At 43.5% G+C, this 20,962-nt stretch overlaps 1 protein-coding gene across 1 annotated transcript; it reads right to left on the bottom strand.

Annotated features, from left to right (window-relative positions):
• Positions 1–10,776: 10,776 nt before the first annotated feature.
• Positions 10,777–20,718, bottom strand: e2f3 (E2F transcription factor 3). Its single transcript, XM_042077314.1, has 7 exons — positions 20,162–20,718; positions 18,270–18,372; positions 17,509–17,728; positions 14,673–14,840; positions 14,272–14,386; positions 13,805–13,943; positions 10,777–11,829 (listed from the first exon to the last, which is right to left on the bottom strand). Exons 1-7 carry the CDS (start codon positions 20,435–20,437, stop codon positions 11,528–11,530), a joined length of 1,323 nt encoding a protein of 440 aa, XP_041933248.1. The 5' UTR covers positions 20,438–20,718; the 3' UTR covers positions 10,777–11,527.
• Positions 20,719–20,962: the final 244 nt, after the last annotated feature.

Below are 20,962 nucleotides of genomic sequence, written 5' to 3' on the forward strand. Positions count from 1 at the left end.
TGATCACTCCCGTGGGGGGGGGGGGGGGGGGGGGTTCTGTGCTTCCCCTTCAATCATCTCAAAGCCCCCCCATCATAAAAGGCCATCAGGGCCCAACGAATGAACCAATGAGCAAGCGAACGAACAAGCAAACCAACGATGGAAGGAAGCCATAAGCCAGCAAAGCAGTTCTGTTTGACATGTTCCACCTCTTCAAACTTCTGCCCTGAAGGAGCAAAGGCCCAATCTCTCGCTCTCTCTTTTTTTCCCTTAACACACACACACACACACACACACACACACACACACACACTCACTCTCGTTTTAAATCTCTCTCCCTTGCTGTAATAATGTGAGCACATTCTCATTCCCCCATTGCCACGTTGGGAACCTAATCTAAAGCTTCATTAGGGAGGATGGGGGCAGCCCTAGACACCTTTTGATTCTCAGGGAGGCAGAATGAATAACTGATCTGCCAGGTCGGGGGTTAGGAGGCAGCTGGGGGTCCCTCCTGAGTGTAAGTGTGTGTGTGTGTGTGTGTGTGTGTGTGTGTGTGTGAGAGAGTACGTTGGAGTGTGTGTGTGTGTGTGTGTGTTTTCGCGACATACAGAATCGGGAGGTGAATTTCACACTCCACTAGGAGCGCCGTCATTACGATTCCGGCGGCTCTCCGAAGCTTTTGGAAACTCCAGCGGAGCAGAAAAGCTTTAACCCAAAAGCTTAATTACAAATCTACCCTGAGGAAAAAGGGACTGTGTAGGGATGAAATACATACAAACCCCAACCCCTTCCTCACCCAACTCAACCCTCCCACACACACACACACACACACACACACACACACACACACACACACACACACACAGACTAGCTCTGTGTCTCGTTCGGCTCCGGCACACATGGACACACACTGCCTCTCCCCTCTCGCTCTGTCTGGGTGTGGGTGTGTGAGAGGGAGAAATCAGAAAAGAGAGACAAACACGGATACGCTCTCACATACTCCCCCTCACTCATTCGCATTCGCACACACACACACACACACACACACACACACACACACACACACACATTCTGTCTCTCCCCTCCCTAAGTCACACAATCTGCCTCGAGAGATGATGAAATGCACGCATTTGAGTAGCAAAATAACATTTACATAGCTGCCATTTCAATTTTACCTAACCCATCCACTTACTCACACACACACACACACACACACACACACACACAGGTTTTTTCCCCCCCGTTTCAACATCAGGTTTCGCTCTCCACTGCAACAGTTCTCCTGCCGCCTGTCTGGCCCGTGTGTGCCCATCTGAGGGATGGCTGGGTGGGAAGGAGGGGGGGGGGGGGGGTGGACTCCGTGGAGAACTCCAAACATGACCCTGGGCCCACACGGCCATCGCGTGCCCATCTGTGGGCTACCCCATAATGAATGCACTGTTGCTTCAACTCTGAGTGAGATTGATGGTGCCCATGCATCAAACAGCCATCAGAGCCGGCGCCCTAATTTTTCATCTTTATCAGAACTCTTGACAGAAAGCGGTCCGCACTCCGTGCCGAAGATGCGCCTTGATTGGAAACAGCTTGCCCATCCTTCGGCCCCCACTTTGCTAACGACATTCAAATGTATGCTCCTGGTCACGGATATGGCTTTAATGAAATTAATTGCAATCAGACGCGTGTTTTTTTTCTCTTTTCCTTTTGTGCACAAGGACAAAGGTAATTAAGGTCACCTAGCCAAGTAACCTCAGTCAAGCAGGGGCCTCCATGTAAATGAGAATGCAAAGCGCAAAGTAGTTAATTTGGCCTCTTGACATTCCGAAAACGACTCTGGGGGCTCCCGCATGCAAATCGCATGCAAATGACGGCGAGATGCTTTTGTTTCCTCCCCAAAAATAGCGTGCAGATACAGGAAAAGTACAAGCTCTGCTAATATTTGCTGTTCGGCAGGTGAAACGGAGAGACCATGTGGTCCGAGCAGGAGTGGGGTGGGTGAAAAAAAAAAGTTCAAGACCGTGCAGCTGTCAACGCCGGCAGATCAGTACGCAGACAACATCTGGCCCGTGCAAAAAAAAAAGAGAGAAAGCCAAACGGCTGCTCCTTCTTGGACCAATAAAAGGCTGCTTTACACTAAACAAAAACTCACCTAGGAAGAAAAAGCACACGGCTAAGGCTCAGCCTGCACCATCCACAAACACAGGCACTAGCCAACGTTATGTCATGTTTCACCACAAAAGTACTGAAAGGAAAGTTACACAACAATATCCTTTCTTTCACAAGCACTCACTCGCACACGTGTACACGCCCTCACATGCAAAAGTGCATGGACATTCACATGCACACACACACACACACACACACACACACACACACACACACACACACACACACACACACACACACACACACAGAGACACAGACACAGAGAGAGAGAGAGAGAGAGAGAGAGAGAGAGAAGACACAGACACAGACACACACACACACACACACAGAGACACAGACACACAGAGAGAGAGAGAGAGAGAGAGAGAGAGAGAGAGAGAGAGAGAGAGACAAGACACAGACACAGACACACAGACACACACACACACACACACACACACATACACATTCTGTGGCTCGGAGGGACAGAGTGTCATGATGCCTGTGGCTGACCATGTTACAGGGCAGGCCTACGTGTCAGTGGCAAGCCAATTTACAGATTCCCCCAAACAGCTGCTCCGCATGCGGGAGGCCAAGATCACCTGCTCCACACGGAGACCGCATCAATACAGGAGGGAAGGAAGGCAGACAGGCAGACAGACAGGCAAGGGACGTGGAGAGAGAGCAAGAAAGCAGGGGAAACAGAAAGCAAGAAAGAAAGATAGAGAAAGAGAGGCATGTGATCAGGGAGAGCTAAAATGCAAGACAGGAAAAATAATGGAAGGCAGGAAGAATGAAAAAGAAAGAGAAACAAAGAAGAAAGTGCCGCACAGAAAAGGAGCAAAATATATAATGAAAATAAAGAGGGAAATAAAATCTATTTTCTAATGCGCACCAAGGACAGTCATTCCTTTCCAAAAGACAAATGAATGGAGAATCAAATTAACACCTGGTCCATATATGGATTCTTCCTTTTATGGATTGGCAGAGAACGGAAGGAGAGCAGTCATAATTTTGTTTCCCTGAACGACTTTTCCTCCTGCCCAGAGATCGCCTGACTGGCCCAGGCCTCCAATCACCGCCTCCAATCGCCATGGAGGGAGTGGAACACTCCTCTCCTCCCCTCGCCCAAACATTCTGAGTCAATGAGTGCCAATGATGTTATTGATGATCATTCCCATGAGCAAAGGCATTAGTGCTGGAAGTTCAAACAAGTTTTGTTCTAATTTAATATACTTCTGTTTCCTTCGAGGAAATGCAATATCGGTTTTCAGTCATTACTGAATTGGGCTTAAACCATCTACGGCTTAAAAGGGGGAATATGCAGATTCTGACATTAATCACTGAAGAGGAGAAGTGTAGAACTAAAAGGTGGAAAACCATTAAAACCCCCCTTGGGAGCAGCATGTTAAAAAATGATCATTATGAATGCAATGGGATTGTTTGAAATGTGTGTTTAAGAAATTAAGTGAAAATATGCTTTTAAGGCAAGCCCAGTACTACAGTATGTATCCATTTATCTGCCAAACAAAGAAGAGTATATAAAGTATCACAGTCTAATTATGCAGAGCTATGTAACGAGTTAGCAAATGAAACACTATTAATCTTAATTTGGAAGGCTTTAGTGGAAAACAGCAATAGGAAAAAGCATCTTGCACTGATTGAATTTTGGCTATAGGATCATGCGGCAATGATCGCTCTTGGAATCGTGTTTTATGAAAAATGAAATAAATAATGGAAGTGTTGTTTGTTTGATGCATCTTAAATAGTTTTTTTTTTAAATAGCTCTCATCCACTCTTCAATATTAAATCCACAACTTAACAACCATCAACTCAATTACATCTACCATTTTTGTTCCAAGACCACACCTTGCTAAACTGATGCTTCAAGTCAATATGACTTGAACTAGACACTAGTCAATATGAATGTCCCTTCTGGAAGTTTATTTAATAAAGAATCAAGTGACCAGGTGACCGCCTACTTCATGTCAGTTGGCCAAAATATTGTGCATATTCTAGATAAGTTGGACTTATTTCCAAATTCTTGAATATGCTGGGTGTCAAATTCAAGTGCAAGGCAAGCGAAGGGCAACCCCAATCCTGACTTCTCCCATCATACATGACAATATGATGACCCCCTTCTCTGTTCTGGTTGGATTCATTGCTTTCAGCTCAGCGGCACGGAAAAAAAACAAAATAACAGAACGTGCCCAGAATGCATTGCAAGTCAACGCTCAACTTCGCCAATAATAATCTTTGCATTGCAACGGACCAGTGTTTGTGAGACGGCGGTGTGTGGCGGCCATCATTACCGAAAGTTATGAGCCGAGAGTGGACGGGCATCACCTCTGGTTTTGAGAGAGAACAGACGCCACCCCGGGGAGAAAAATCAATCATATCTCTTTGTGCCGGCGCCGAGCGAAATCTGTCCAAGTGATTCACCATCACCTGTTTGCCGTCCCACAATCCATCACGGCTCTTTTTAGTCATAAAGGAGAGGGCAGGGGTCACTGAGCCTCGGCAGTGAGGAGCGGGGAGCCATCGCCGGGGAGAGAGAGATTGCGGTGTCCGCATGAGGGAAGAAAATGAAAAGAGCCATTTGGGCCTGGGCGAGTGATACCGATGCATCACACACAGTGATCAACTCTCCCGAGAGTGATATGTGTTTTGTGACACCAGTTGAAACAGATATAACTCAGAGATGACCACCAGCTGCCCACTATATATCAATCCGTGATTGGACTACAGTAAGTACATTTGCTTAGGATTTGGCTATTTCTGAGCTCATTCACTTGACAAATATATTGATTTGTATATTAATATGGTGGTTGGCCAGTTGTCTGAAGGTTTAAGAGTGAAAGCATTAGTGTAAGCTAAGGAATAAATTTCACTTGATAATGCAACACTAATCCAGAAGAATGGCGCTAAACCTTGAAACCTGGAGCTCTGTACTTGTTAATGTGGCTACTGTACTGTGAACAAGTGGTGGTTGGTTTTTTTTTAATGTGTGTGCTGCTAAAAAGATTCAGCAGCACATTTTAAAAGCAATACGCACCTACTTGCCTCATCCCTCTTGGCACATTCCCAGCTTCTCTCAATCTTGTTTGACACTCCATTCTACACCACTCTTTTCCCTCCCTCGCTCCTTCTCTCTCTTCTCCTCCCTCCCTCTCTCTCTCCTTCCTTCTCATCTTGAGTTGTGCACAACTGGCTGAGTACGAGTTGGCACGTACTGTACGTGCCATGACCTGCAGTAACCCCTACCAGCAGCAGATTCAGCTTGGCTGATCTCAAAGTGTACCGAACCACTTGACTGTTCTCAGCTCATTTCCTTGCCGGCCCTGATCACATGGGCTTCATTAGAATCTGTGAAAAGTGCACTGCACTGAGCGCAGTAATAATGCGTATCATTTGCTCACTGCCACTGCTCAAGTGTCCCTTTCTTCCTTCTTTCCTCCATGAGATTGATTGGTTTTCCTTTGTTGGCCCAGACACTGTGCTGCGTAGGAATAACCCAGCCGTAGCGGCTAATGTCCCTCCGTCATTTGACCAGCACATTTGTGCCATTCACATGCGGTCATCAATGGGCACACATGCATAATGCAAAACGGCACGCTGTACCATTAGAACACCTCATTCCACCGTCTGCAAAGAGGCGGAGGTATCGATCCAGGGCTGTTAAAGGGGCCAACCTGTTCTGTCCGTGAGTCAATAGATCACCAGCACACTTGTACACGTAATACATGCACCTGCTAAGCCAAGCCAAACATTTCTGGGCACAATGATGTTATGTGCATTTTTGGGGGGTTTCGTCATGTTGTGGCTGAGCGGGGAATAGTGGACAGCAATTGGAGGCACCGGATTCTGAACCGTTGGGCACGGAGGAGAAGGGGAGAGCGAACGAGGGGAGAGAGGGGAGCCTCTCCCCAACACTCCGATTGGACGACGGCGCGCTGCAAATTGCAGCGTAGTAGAGCCCTCGGCCAATCAGCAGCAGCCTAAACGCTCGACTTTGTACACTGCGAGTATGTGAGTGTATGTGTGTGTGTTTTTATGAATGAGCTGCAGCATGCGATCTGAGCACGCGTGTGCATGCAGAAGTGCTGCTGCTGCTGCTACTACTACTATGCTTGTTGCATACGGTGTGCGAGGATTCTTTTAGGTTTTTTTTTGTTTTTTTTGCCTGCGCTCTCCTCTGGCATGCAGAAGCAGAAGAGCAGAACGTGTTCTAACACCCCGCACCAAATCCTTAAAGCTCAACTAGACGTCTAGACATGAGGTCAGAGTGGGGAAGAGTCCATTTCTATAGTGACTGATTAAGATTGATAAGATGAGGCTTATTCGCTGTAAGACGGCTGACTATACACTGAAGAGTCCCCGACATGCATTTGTTGGATCCGTTTAAATTCAAATGCAAAAGCCATTTACATCAATCCAAAACAGTGTAGACAAGTGTCCTGAAGTACCTAATCGAGGCCGTGTGGTAAACAGACGAAATAAAGATCTTAGCACAACACATTCACAAAAATCACACAAACCAGCGATTCTAATGAAATATGTGACTTTCTATGAACTTTCTGTCTGACGGGGAGTTAAAAAAAAAGTGGGGAACTAGGTTAAGTGTGCCTTGCTCCGCTGCCGTGGTTCAACAGTGCCACCTAGAGGCAAGCCGGCAGTGCAACACCAGAGGTGCCACATTACATCACCACATAGAGCGCGCCAGCCCTGCTGTGCCTCTCTGCTTCAGTTCGTTTTCGCCTCAGACAAAGAGCAGGCAGACAGACACGCACGCACGCACGCACGAACGCGCGCGCACACACACACGCACACACACACACACGCGCACGCACACGCACACGCACACGCACACGCACACACACACACACACACACACACACACACGGCTCAATCAAGGCGCAGTCTTCAAGGCTCGGCGTGATAAGAGAAGCAGCACACAATGAGTGCGTCAGTCAATCTGCTCACACTAATGGTGCAGCCTGCTCCACTAGCTCTTCGGCACATAATGAAAAGCTAATAGGATGTCTGACAGCCCTGTGTGACAGACGCCAAGACAAGCAAAAAAGGACACTCCTTTCTCTCTTTACCTGCCCAGTGTAATTGCAACAGATATGATACTGGCGCCATATATGTATAGGTATATAGGTAATGTAAAGGCGCTCTCAAGGACAGGGTGTATTACGGGGGGGGTACTTAAAGTCACTCCAGGGTGTGAACGGCACCAATGGAAAAGCGTCAGACAAAGGAGAGCCTATTCCTCTGGCTTGGTACAGAGAGGGAAAGAAAAACACCATCCCGGGTTTAACAAGGTGGCCAGTTAATAATATTCTGACATTACTGTACTCAGGAGAGCAGGAAATCTACCCAGGGCACGCTTTAATAGGGCAGTGCTCCTCAAAAAACAGCTGCTGTTTTCTAGATGAGGAAACACTGCCACCTCAAGTTCAGAGTGGGGAAGATCCAAGGCGCTGTAACAAAGAAGCTCATCTCCAAAACACACCCAGTCTGACAGTGCTGCTGCACTAACAGTCAATACCCTCTCCATCCTCAACAATGGCCAGTTTTATTCAAACAAAAATTATAAAGTAAAAAAGTACAATTATATGGGCAAACAGTTGAGATGAGAATAGGCATATTTGAAGTGAAGGACACCCTGACTACTGTAAATAATTAGGTGTCAAAAGGCAGATTTGATTGACAAGACCAGTTAGGCACTGAGGAATCATTTCCAGCAAAATCTTGCAATCAGTACTAACCACTTACTTTCACTGGAAGCTGCTAAATCAGACACAAAAAGGCAGGTTGAAGCAAGAAATGTCACTCAAAGAACAAACCCAACTCTTGGCGGCATTTAAACCCCCTTGACAGAAGAAAATCAACTCATTTGTACTAGTGACCCATGACCTTGCTCTACACAATCGCCACAGGCCTCCATTTACGAGAGGGGGTAGGAAGAGAGGAAAACTTTTTGTTCTGAGAGACAACCTGCTCTTCAGTGTGAACAAGGCCATCAATCAACCCTAAGGGCACTCTCTCCAATTAGAGCAAAGCTAATTGAGGTCCTTGACCCCCTATGTAGGAACGCAGAAACACACACACACACACAGGCGTCTCTACCTGTTCCCAAGCGCCAAAGTGGATGTTGGCACCTCCTGTCAGCACTTGAGCAATCAACCCCCAAACTCCCAGTATAAGGATTTTAATTCCATGGCCAGCCACTGGTTCAAGGTGGAAGTTGGGCTCGGATATACTGGGAATTCAAGTTTACAACTCTGAAAACACTTCAGTGAGACACCAGGATCATGTTAGATCATGATTTCATGTGTTATCCTGTATGTAGCTGGATGACCACACTGACTCAGAGGAACTCCCGCCTCAACTGGGGGTATTTCCGACAGTAGCTATGCAAATGACTTGAAGTATATAACCGTACTTGGATTGGTTGGTGCCGTCCGTCGATTGGCTGGCCTGTTCTGTTATATTCTGCTCCTCACATCTTTCTGATACTGATTATCTTGTTTGCCCAATAACAACAAATTTTAACACACACACACACACACACACACACACAAAACCCTTCTTTATTGTAACACGCCGATTCCCTAGTGAATCACCAAACCCAGTCGGTGTAGACACTAATTACATCAACAATAGCAACAGGTTAAAACACACCTGACTCCACCGGAAACAAATGAGTGCACAGAGAGCCTTTGGTGCACGTAGCCTATTGGTAAAAAACTGATTGGTCCATTGCTAAAAAGTGATTGGTCTGACAAATAAATTTCAAATTGAACATGTACAGGTACAAAAAGCTTCAACACATCTTTATTAAAACTTGTTTTTTTTAGTTTTTTTTTATGTACAATTCACAAACAAAACAGCAACAAAAAAACAAAAAATTTACACGTGTTAAACACACTCAATTGTAGGTCGTAACACATTTTAAATTAAACCTGATTCAATTATGCATTTCCTCTTAAAGGTTCATAGCTCACCGTTTCTGATAAAATGCCACATTTTTTGTTCAGAGCCATCAAGTCAGCCATATCTCTGAGAATTAGCTTGAATGAACACGTGATGAATGTTCTCAATTACATTTGGTCTTTGGAAAAACTGAAGCAAATGAGTTTTCCAAAATCCACACAAACATTTTAAAACAAAGTCAGAGATGACCAACCATGATTCAAGGCAGCTAGGTCTCTCTAACTGAACCAACCAAGAGAGCTTGGTTTCCACCACCAGATTACTGATCAGGCATGAATGAGGAGAAAAAAAAAAAAAAAAAAAAAAAAGATGGAAACAAAACAAAACAAAGATCTCGACAGACCTCACAGAATAGATCTTCAGGGCAGTACATGGTTGGATCTTCCACAATTTAACAGTAATGAGTTGCAAGAAGGAGCCTATCCGTTGCAATTTTTTGAATACTTCAAATATTCCCATGGCTGACATGTACACTGCAGCATTTGAAACAGCTTGTCGAGCAGATGAGCAGTCATCCAAAAAAAGAAAAAGGCACAATTTTTACATTATAGGGTGTAAAACGTGACACTTAGCCATTTTTCGGTTCCGACATGTACACTCCATTCCAGTGGATGATGTCAAGTCAAGTCATGCTATTCAGTGCTCAACTCAATGATTTTACAAGTGGCAGAAAAAAACCCCTACCAAACTAACAGATCAACTAATCTTTTGGTGCAAATTGCACTGCTAACCAACCATCGGTCTACAGATGGTTAAAGCACAAGATGGTGTTTGTTGATGTAAAGTGACTACTTCTGTAAACTGACAAATCATACACAATTTCCCAGGGGAACTATTCAAAAGAAGAACCACCATTAAAACACAGCTTTTGAAGGAAATTAATAATGTAAAACATGTACATTACAAAAGCTAGCTCAAAACAAAAACAAACAAAAGATAATTAAAAATCACAACTACTCTGCTCAAGAGGTAGTCTACAAGTACCTAATGCATTGACATCAGAGCTTTATTATAAAATGGCTTTTAAAGAACAAGGAGTCTTTAGCATATTCGAGGTTGAAGGCATTACACTTCATCTCTTCACTCGAACACAAACACACCATCATCCCCAGCGATGTCCTTCACAAAGCATTTCATAGGGAATATTAAGTGTTTACATTTCCGGTGAATGGAAACATATACAACCATGTCTGAAAATCTGCTTGTAAAAAGGTAGGATACCCAGTCAATGGGTAGAAGTATAACTGCTTGACAAAATAAATTATAAAAAAAAAAAAAAAGATGGGGGGAAAAAAAAAAAAAAATGAGAATTATTCTGTTTCACAACACGTAGTTTGGAAGACAAGGAGTCGCTCACTTTTCAGTTTTGTACATCGTTTTTTTCCCCAAACGGTGATTAATGATGAAATGCATTGATCAAGTATTACATTTTGGTGGCCCTGAGATACTCCTAGCACTGTGGCTGGAGCATGTAATGCCTCTGCAGACAGCCAGCATCTGATTGATTTACTTGGGTTAGAAGTAATTGCCATTTTCTATTTAAATTTTGTCCAAATGAACCTACGCATGACTGCACCAGCTAAATCGTCTGACCTTTTCAATGTTTTCAGACGGCTGGAGATTGAGCGGCGACTGATGACTAGTAATTTCTCCTTTTGTCTCTTTTTTTTGTGTGCGATAGGAGGTTGGCCCATTTCCATTTCATTGCCTCCAGCCAGAGAATGGTGGATTTTACGCATGTGACGCAAACCTTTTCCTTTTCAATTGAGAGATACTACACATCTTTCATGCAGTCACGTTCACTCATAGCAAGCACACACACACACCCCGCCTAAAAAGGACAGCAGGAATACAGAGTTGTGACAACTGGCCAAAAACTGACAAACATTACGAGCATTGACACAATGATGCTTTTCAAATTTAACCAAAACTGATCACTGACAATTCTGTTCTGTAGGATATAGTGCCATGATGCTAACTTATATCACTGTACAACAGAAAAAAAAACCAAAAAACAAGCTGAACTAAGCAAAAAACAACCAATGGAGGGGGGGGGGGGGACACACAGCAGTCTTTAGCTTTAAGGGCACCAACAAAAGTCTGTGGCCGAGAGAATCCTGGAGTGCAACATCGTAGTGTGACCACCGAGCCCAGTGAAGCGTTTCTGCCCACCATTACCCCTCCTTGCTTCACCCACATTCCAGACCAGTAGTCACTTCACTTCTCCCACAATAAGGTGCACACGCGTCACCAAAGGGTTCCCTGGGTGAACTCATTCTCTGCGCTTTCGGTGTAGCTGCTACTCACCACCACCACTTAGACAGCCACCTCATCAGCCAGACTGTAATCCTCTCCTCTCTACAATCATTGCTTCAGGGGGCCCTGGGGCCTTGGAGGTGAGAGATCAGTTGCAAAGCAGGTCATCGAAGTGGAGCGTGTCCAGGTCGTAGGAGTCAAACAAGTCGTTGATGCCCTCATCATCCTCCAGGCCCAGCATGTAGTCGTCGCTCAGCAGCGCAGGCGAGAGCGTGACGAAGGGCATCTGGTCATCGGTCTGCTGGAGGATACTCGAGAGGGAGGCCGAGAGCGGGGATAGGGGCGGAGCGCCGAGGTTCGGCGGTTGGCTTTTCACCGGGGTGCTGATCATGCTGCTGCCACTTGTGCCGTTGCCACCATTTACCGTGATTCCATCGCTAGACACGCCATCTACGCAGCCGAGGGAAGAGGTGGGAACAAAGAGGCAAAGAGGTTGAAGTTGTATTATCCGGTCTTGCTCGTCCTCCTACTCCGCTTTACATGCCACCCTCTTCGAACAAACCAACACTTCCTGACATTCAGATTCAGACCACAATCAATAAGCTACGCTAATTTCCCTTGTTTGAACAATTACCTGATGCATGGAAGTATTGTCATTTAAGAAACTTTCTTTTGACATTTTTGCTTAAGGGCATGATCATGGTACTTCAAAAACAATCAATATCCCAAATTTTCTAAAACACTGCAGTTAATAGTACCAAAATCAGTTTCCGCATAAACAAGGGGTTACACATTCTGTTTATAATGGGGTCTGGCTGCCCAATCGAAATGAAGATTCTATTTCAGCTGGAATAAGCAACTGCAATGTAAAATTTAAAAAAATAATCAGATTGAAAGGGCTAGGTTAAGCTTTGAATTTCCAGTGGAGTGGAATATAAATATTGGAAACCCACAGCTGTGTCAAAGCACAATCTGAAGTCATTCAGTAATCAGTATTGGTTCTGTTTGTTTAATGAAAACTGCTAACTTAAAGGTTTAGACACAGTCCTGCGTCTGCATTCCATGCACTGCGTGCTGGCTGACTGTTGAAAATTGCGCAAACGGGGCATGCGGGTGCTGCTGCGTACCTCCAAAACGTGTGCGTACCTTTGTGAACGTGCATCAAGAAGGTATTGGAAACGCGTGGCATGTGTGCATGAGCTCTGCTCAGCAAGCGACAACACCGAAAGAACTTCACTCTATTGTCTGTCTAGTGAGCTCCTCATTCCTACCATGTCCTTAAATATTACAAGAATCATCACTTATCAAATATCCAGAGGATGTTTTTGTCTGCTTAAAAAAATGAGAATTAATAATTCATGAATCAATGGTTGAATATCAGATTCTACAAAGTCTTGAAAGTAGCCCATTTGGAAATGTCTACGCAACTCAACCAGTTAGTTTATAAGTATCCATGCCCAGTATGTATTCGTATGCTTGCTGTGTTTAATACAAGTCTTGTGATCTTGCATCAATAAAACTGCTCATCAAGGAGCATATTCAAAACTATAACCACAAATCAATTAAGGAGACAATTTGAACTCCATCGATTGGTCGCTTTGTTTGCTGAAACATGCTGAAAAATCGAGTATGCCTAGGGTGCACGCCGCGTAGCGAATGCATGATGTGTGTGCAGAAGCTTGCCAGTGCATTAAAAGGTGCCATGTGTAAGAATTGAGGTAAAAATATAAAAAAAAATGAGCTACACGCATCAAAAGAATGAGAAGAAATAAGGGCGATGATGTCATTAAAAAAAATGACAAGGTATAGTGCTGCAGAGATATCAACCTGAATTAGCATGCTAAATTACTAGCCACAGCCCGACAGGTGTCATAATTCCAGTTTCGGCCATGGGAGGCGGTATGCCTTTCTGGAGGTTTACTGCCCCAATCTTTTATGGAATGTGGAGTATGAATTGATTTTTTGGCGGACATTACACATGGCACCTTTAAGGAACTGGTGGCTAATGTCATGAACAGAACCTGCCCAGTTTCAGAGACTAGCTATTTAAATTGGCGTCTGAAGAGCTTAAAATAGTCTGCTTTACAGGCAACCCTTCAATAATAGATGTTAGGTTGTAGAATACAGCAACTCATACCTTTAGCTAGAGTTCAGTATTGCTAGCCAAGTTTTGTTCATGTGCTATCCCCCCTTTTCAATTATGATCACAGACTTGATGCTGCTGACAGGGCCTGAAATGAAATATTGCCTCCCTTCACAAGGGCAGAAACCTCCATGCCCACCTCTTGCCATTAGGCCTTACTCTAAAGTACATAAAATACCAATTTCACTGGAACACAAAGGACAACCAAGACTTCCATTTCAAGCAGGTTGTAATGCCTCTGAAAATTCTGCTCCTGTCAAAAGCACACAGAAGAGAGCTCACCTTGAGAAACTTTGACAAAGGCGGTGTGGTTCCCATTCACATCCAGGCCATTCTTCAGGGGGCTGCCGGGGTTGTTTTCATCCGTGCAGAGGAAGACATCAATAGGGCCCTGTGAGCTGCTCAGGTGGACCTGTAAACTCTGCCAGCACAATAGGAAGGCATTAGTCTCAAAAGAAAGTCACCGTTTACAACTCTTTAGATGGGGTGACAACTCCGGTAGCTAAAGGGGCAAATTAACGGTCATAATTCCACATTTCAACTCTCCAATATGGTAGAGCAGATCCTTTAAAATATATAGTTTATAAAGTAACTGGTGTGAATATTCTAAGGGAGGCTCACTGGCTCAGTCACAAAATAAATGTGATCATTTGAGGCCCTGATTTGTTTACAAGCAACACAGACAGGTCTACAACACAGACCAGAATTGACTGAATTGGGTTGAATAAATAGACCTAAAAATAACCTACTTCTTTGGGATCAGGCACTTCCAGTTTGGTCTCCTGTGGAGCTTTGACCACAATTACCGTCTGGTCTCTGAGGCTACTGATCCGACGGATGTCCGGATAGCTGACGTACGCATATGTGAGGACTGGGTTAAGGAAAAGGTCAAGTAAGCGACATTGCACACCCTTCAAAGAGGCTTGTGGCGCCTCAAGACACAAAACAACCACCTGTGATTCTGAAGACAACATAGGGGTCATTGAAGAGATATGAGGCTACCAATTCATCCACCCTTGAGTGATGCATTGCCCCAAGACCATTATTATGGTGGAATGCTCACTCAAGTGATCTGCTACAAACACACTTCTTGACTAACATGTAACTTGTTGATCACAGCAAGGAGACGGGGGACTTATGTAAAGGATATTTCTGGTTCTGCGTGTCCTCGGTCATTCGTTGGACCTTGTGTGTGCACGTCTGGATGAGCTCGTCCAACCGCCGCTCCTCCTGACTCAGCTCCAGTATCTCCCGGTCCAGACTCTGCTTTGGGTGGTGCTGAGAGAGGGGGCCCCCTTCCGAGGTCAGACTGCAGCCCCTGAAACACAATGGTCACCTGTTAGCACCAAGTTTCATCATGAAGTCTTATGGCAAAACATGAATGCATGTGCGAGCAAAGCAAAGATCTGTGTTCTGCTAATTTACTGGAGGTGGGCAGTGGTGATGTAGACAAACAAATTGGGTGAATGAGTGAAAAAATATTGGAAAAGGTTTTAAATTTGTTTGGTCAATTCATTTGCAAAAAAAGGAGTTATGTAGTTTAGATATTTAATTCAGGACTATAATGGAAAGACCATTCTTATCGAGACAAGTGACTGGGTAGCCTACAAGCTGGCTCGCTAACTAGTTTGCTGATTTAGTCTGTTACACCATTTCCACAAGCCACAACACGCCAAAACAGAGTAAAGAGATTGACACTTCACTTGTATGCATTTTTAACCTAAATACTTCTAATCTTCTTGAACAGAGGTATCATTTAACTGCAACACTGATGCAATCAAAATAGTCATAATCACATACATACCAAATATACCAGAGGTTTATAGAGGTAATATGGTGTTTGGTTAAGAGAATGGGACCATAACATGTTCCATAATTTGAAACATTACCTCGCATGTACAGAACATTGAAAGAAGACACGCTTGGGAGAAACATTGTTATTACATCTACAGCTGGCGCTACAACTTTACGTCCCCTCTCATCCACCGCGGTCCTGATGAGTGGCTACTGTGTCGGCCATCCATAAACGCTGAGAGGTCAGTCAAAACTATTCCTCCGTGATTCCTCATAGGTGGAATGAGTTACCTAATGTTCTACGTTCCTACACTTCTCACCGAGTTACAGTTTGTATGTTTATGGTTTCTGTTATTTTCATTGTTGATATTTGACATTTATGATGTATATTGTTGTTACTATTATACTTAATGTAGGCTTTTCAACTTTATTGGTTAAAAATAATAGTTTAAATTAATGTAGTGGTTATATACTGTAAGTTGCTTGGGGCAAAAGTGCCAGCCAAATATTATAACCATAAAACCAGAATAAGTCATGGCATGCCTAATGGCTTTATTCCTACATGGAGGGGAAAAAAGCATGCTTTATATGTCAATTGTGTTACTGTTCAGGGTTTCGTAAAGTCGGTCATGTACATGTTAGCATTTAAATATCTGTAACATGTACACTTTGCTTATTGAGGACTACAATATTTGAGGAATTATCTGCACCAACCAAATAAAGGCAGGGTAAAAGAGGAGTTTTATCTGAAAAATGTTAGGCCTCACCGGCACTTCATCTTAAACATGAAATATCACATATGCACCCATGCTGTACAGCAATGCTGATGAGATAACATGAAATATTTTTTTTTTTTGTGTGAGGGGGGGGGGGGGGGGGGGGTTACATTTTACAAACCAAAATCGCATTTTCCTTATTACAGCCGTCAATGAGAGAACACCACGTATCACTTTCGTGGTCACAACAGTCTTTACTTACATGATTTTGATTTTCTAATAGGGAAGTAAGGATTAAGTGTTTGTGACAACACATCATGATACATTTCATAATGTTTGATCGCTGTTTTGGTATGAAGAATGTTTCACATAATGAATGCACTCTAGAAAGTGAAAGTGGGCCTCCTCTACGAGTCTGTCTAGCTGCCTGTAGCTGATGTGCACGTTCACAATCGATTACGTTCCTCAAATGGAGAACACATCCATGTTGATAGCCACTCTATATAATCCTTGGCATGGCCACTCTATGTAATCCTTCTGTGTTTGCAAAATTCCTGACAGATCCTGATAGCTAAACTTTTTTCCTTTCAGTTAACAGTTGATGTAGAGGCACCTAGCATAATTTGACTTGGTGACGAGTCCTACTGTGCAAAAGAGAGAGAAAGAGGAAGATAGAGAAAGAGAAAAAAAGAAAGACAGAAAGCAAGAGAGAATAAGAAAGAAAAGAAAGAAAGAGAAAAAGAAAGATGAAAGAGAAAGAAAGAGAAAGAGAAAAAGAAAGAAATAAAGAGAGAATGAAAAAGAGAATGAAAGAAAGATAAAGACAGAAAGAAAGAAAAAGAAAGAGAAAGAAAGAAAAAGAAGAAAGGAGAGAGAAAGAAAGAGTCTGCACGTCTCTGCATGGTGTAGATTCGATTCAAGTCAGAAGTTGGTCTGTCCGGTCGCGCATTCATGCCGCTCCATTATTAGATTAACGTCATCAACAGCGCTGTAAAATGTGTGCGGGAATTTCTCGCATTATGATGGCTAGAGTTAAGCGACTTGAATAAATGATGCGCTATACCCGATATCCGCAATCCTGTGCTGAAATTTACGTTTGCATTGCATGTTTGCATGCATGTCAAAATATGGCCTATCGCTTGATGTGCAAAAAACACATACTGTATATTTTCCATCTATGATTGTTAAATGCATTCTAACACAAAACAAAAAGTGCCAAACTCTCAAGTGTAGCAAACATGCCAGTGATGCTGCGGAAACTGGGCAGCAGGACCATATGGCCTCACGTGGCCATAACATAGACCATAAGACTACAAATCTAATCTCATCCCTGACCCCAGAGCTGACACTCCTAAACTAATCCCAACCTTAACCCTAATTCCAAGTTCTCCCTCAACCCCCACTCTGCTGTGGTCAACGCTATTCCTCAATCACTAGTGTTGTGATGGCTTCAATCCATGCCTGGGCTATACTCACAGCCACTGGATGTTGTTTTTGGATTTCTTCTTGATGAGGCGGACACCTTCCAGAACGTTAGTGATGTCATAGAGGCGTCTCTTCTGGACTTTCAAAACCTCAGCTGCTTGGTTGAGGTCCAGAACGCCATCCGAGGACTGGGCCAGGAGCTGACAGAACTTCTTGGTCAGCAGCCCCAGTGACGTGTCATAGCGGGTCTTCTCTGGTGGAGATTTGGGTGCTGCAGCATCAGAAAAAGAAATGTGTTAGGCAATTACAAAAAACATACTCCAGCAAGCTAAATAAAGCAACCTTTGTGTTCACCAAGGGATGAAGCAATCACTTATTCAACGCCTGATGCTTATGAAAACATTAAGAAAACATGCAGATAACATGCAGATTTGTATGTGTACACACATTTTTATTTTCTATATTTACAGGTATTGAGGGAAAACGGTCTTTGCTCTCCTTGTACATGTTGTGTGCATACCACCTTGCATCTTGTAGCAAAAGTTCATGTACTGGACCCCTTATATAACTTCTCTGCGATACGCAAACTCTTTGCATGTTTAAATAAACTTGGTAATAACTCCGTATGCATTCTGACACTAATCCAGGATATGCACAGCAATCTATGCAACCTTTATTTAGAAATGCTCATAACAAAATGACCCCAATTTAGAAGACAAGTAGTCAAGTAAATCGTTGGAATCGTCTGGGATCATGACTGACACCTTCCTATGTGGGTTCCACTCCCCATTTGGTCCCCCTGCATAGCTTACTTTTGGGGCTTTTCGGCTGAAGGGGTCCCCGTTTGCCTTTTGCAGTCTTGGTAGGGTCACTGTACTGGTGGTCTGTGATATCAAGCTCCAGACGACGTTTTGCCTGAAAAGTGTGGAAATGCTTGAATCAAAATGTTCAGAAAGGGTGAACAAAATGTTTCGAAAATGTGTCAAAACAACTTCTCAAAAACGGGTGAAAAATGCCCCTTGTCATTACTACTGTCATTACTACTGCCACCCAGGATAAGTTAAATCGTTTGAGCAAAACCCTCCTGGCTACCTTTAGTGCACTACTAAGGAAATTCATACTGGGAAGCATAGCCATTAATAGATCTTCATAGAAACAATCCACGTTATTTGTGCCCTCAAGCAATTGGGACTATACCCTAGTTGATAGAACAAACTTGAATTTCCCCTGGGGATCAATAAAGTATCTATCTATCTATCTATCTATCTATCTATCTATCTATCTATCTATCTAAATGACAAAGATTTCCACCAAACAAAAATACATAGATGTCACGGATAGTAGCTTTCAAAAGTAACGTAATGCTGCATTTCATAGAAGGAAAAACACATGACGGGGTGTTGCACTACCCATCTTCCTGCAGCTGCGTCCATTTTAAGTAAATAGACACCATGATGCCTCCCTCTCCGTTGCTGCGAGTAACTTCCTTCGATACACGGTGCAATGAAATATGTCTAAAGTACTGAAAGCAGAGTCCTTTTGTACTGTATACATGCATAAAACGGGTATTGAGCTTAACTAATTGCAGCCACAGGACGTAAACAAGTACTTTGTGGGACAAGCGTTCGTAAGACTGCTAGGACACTTGAAGACACTTTAACGTGAAGATCCTTTCACCAGTTAGTTTATATAATGTTATCGGCCAATTTGTCTGAAAAGGCCCACTCAGCCATAGTTAAGTTAGCCAGCTAGCCCCATGGCTTTAGTTTACTAACCTTGTGCAAAGTTAAATGGAAACACTTGGTGTACGACGCTAGCTAACTTGGTCTACACAATCAGAGTAATTTCTGAACGCACAATAAGACTTATTTGGGATGCGTCAAAACAAAATGTTGAATATGGCTAGTTTGTACATGTTAAGTGCAACTTAACGTTAGTTATCAAGTCCTCGAGGTGCTTCTGAGGTAGCAAATGGACCCCATCCCCCCTCCAAACACCAACTGGGCCTAGTCATGGCGAAGCCATGTCTGTCGATTAGTTTGATAACTTATAGGTTGAATATACACCCATTTCATTTCGAACAGAAAAATGGCCAACAGTCTTCTTTAGTCACATCAGTCATAAACATTCGAGTTTACAGCCTGTGACTGACCAACACGTATGTTTCTCGACTAGCTTGCAAGCTAATTGCTTAGCAAATTATGCACTTTGTATGACTGCTTGCACTAGCTTGCTGCAGCCGTTATTGTGTTAGTGTGATAATTTGCTATATTTTATCTACTAGTCTTAACCAATTCGGTTACCCATCAAACGATATAACTTATTGTCATCAAATGTTAATGCACCTTGGTCTGTCGAGCTACCTTAAATCACTTGCCAGCAACGACACAAACGTTCAATGTAAGTTGCAGTGGTAGGATTAACAGGAAAATGCAAGGTCTTCAAAGAGAAGATAACACAAAAGACTTGAAAGTTTTCTAGGGATTGCAAGAGTTGTTTAAAAACACAAGGAAATGCAGAAATAACAATAGCTAACTTTGCTAACTATCATTGCTAGTTTTTCCAGACAACCATAGTTAGCTCTGGTGCAATATCTGTTTTGACAGCTATTAAAACCGTTCAAACAAAGCTGGTTCGCGTCGCAAACTTAAATTGTTAATAGGCAATTAACGTCAATTCAAAAACATGTTTAGTGATGGGTTACCGGAGGTCGTCCTAAAGGTGGTCGTTGTCCCGTTCCGTTGCTTGGTCCGTGGGGAGTAGTATACAGCAAACTGCCAGTTTGAGGATCAGGCGCACAGACATTGTTAGACTGTGCTGCACAGGACGGTGGAGTAATTATTTGTATATAAGTAGCAGTGGAATAACCGGTGGTCAGACGATCAGGTAGATGCGTTAAAACTGAATTTCTGTCAAGGGTAGAGCCCCCGACCCCCGATAATATCAATTTCTCCGGGACCGAGGAAACCCCCTTTCTCATCTTCGGAGGCTCGGGCTCCCTTTGTCCCTCCTTTGGTTGGGATATATTTTTATATAAATCCCACGGACAGTTTATCAAAATAATAACAAAAATCAATAGACGAATGTCTTACGAAAATATTTATTCTAAAATTGTGTAATTTTATTGTCTAAAATCGTCCGATGGAATGGATTTAAAAGAGACGCGAACTCCACCCCGGCAGCTAGAAAAATGGCTCCAGGAAGCTGACAATGAATGAAGGGATACGGTTTACGCGCGAAAGGCCCTCCCGCGAAACTCAGATTTCCCGGCAAATTTTCAAATAATATTTGCATACTGCAGGCGATTGGTCGCGGAGGAGGTATTCTCCGCCCCAAATGATGACAGCGCTTTTGTGACGTGTTCAAAATGGGCGGTCGGGTTCAGGCACCAGAAATACTTCTTTTTTTGACGGAAGAATACAGGACTTGGAAGTCTTACCAAAAATTAAAGCTTGAAAGGCAACACAGAGATCCAAATGTAGTGCACAAACTATTGTCTTGTGTC

Source organism: Alosa sapidissima, chromosome 21, assembly GCF_018492685.1.
Source record: "Alosa sapidissima isolate fAloSap1 chromosome 21, fAloSap1.pri, whole genome shotgun sequence".
In the NCBI taxonomy this organism is placed as follows: Eukaryota; Metazoa; Chordata; class Actinopteri; order Clupeiformes; family Clupeidae; genus Alosa; species Alosa sapidissima.

Bases quoted from the DNA above. Each gene is read 5' to 3' on its own strand.
- e2f3 (XM_042077314.1), bottom strand. From the start codon at position 20,437: ATGAGAAAGGGGGTTTCCTCGGTCCCGGAGAAATTGATATTATCGGGG. The intron at 17,729-18,269 runs GTAAGCTATGCA...CTGATGCTGCAG, and splicing joins TCAGCCGAAAAGCCCCAAAA to CACCCAAATCTCCACCAGAG. The intron at 14,841-17,508 runs GTGAGTATAGCC...ATTGTGTTTCAG, and splicing joins AAAAACAACATCCAGTGGCT to GGGCTGCAGTCTGACCTCGG.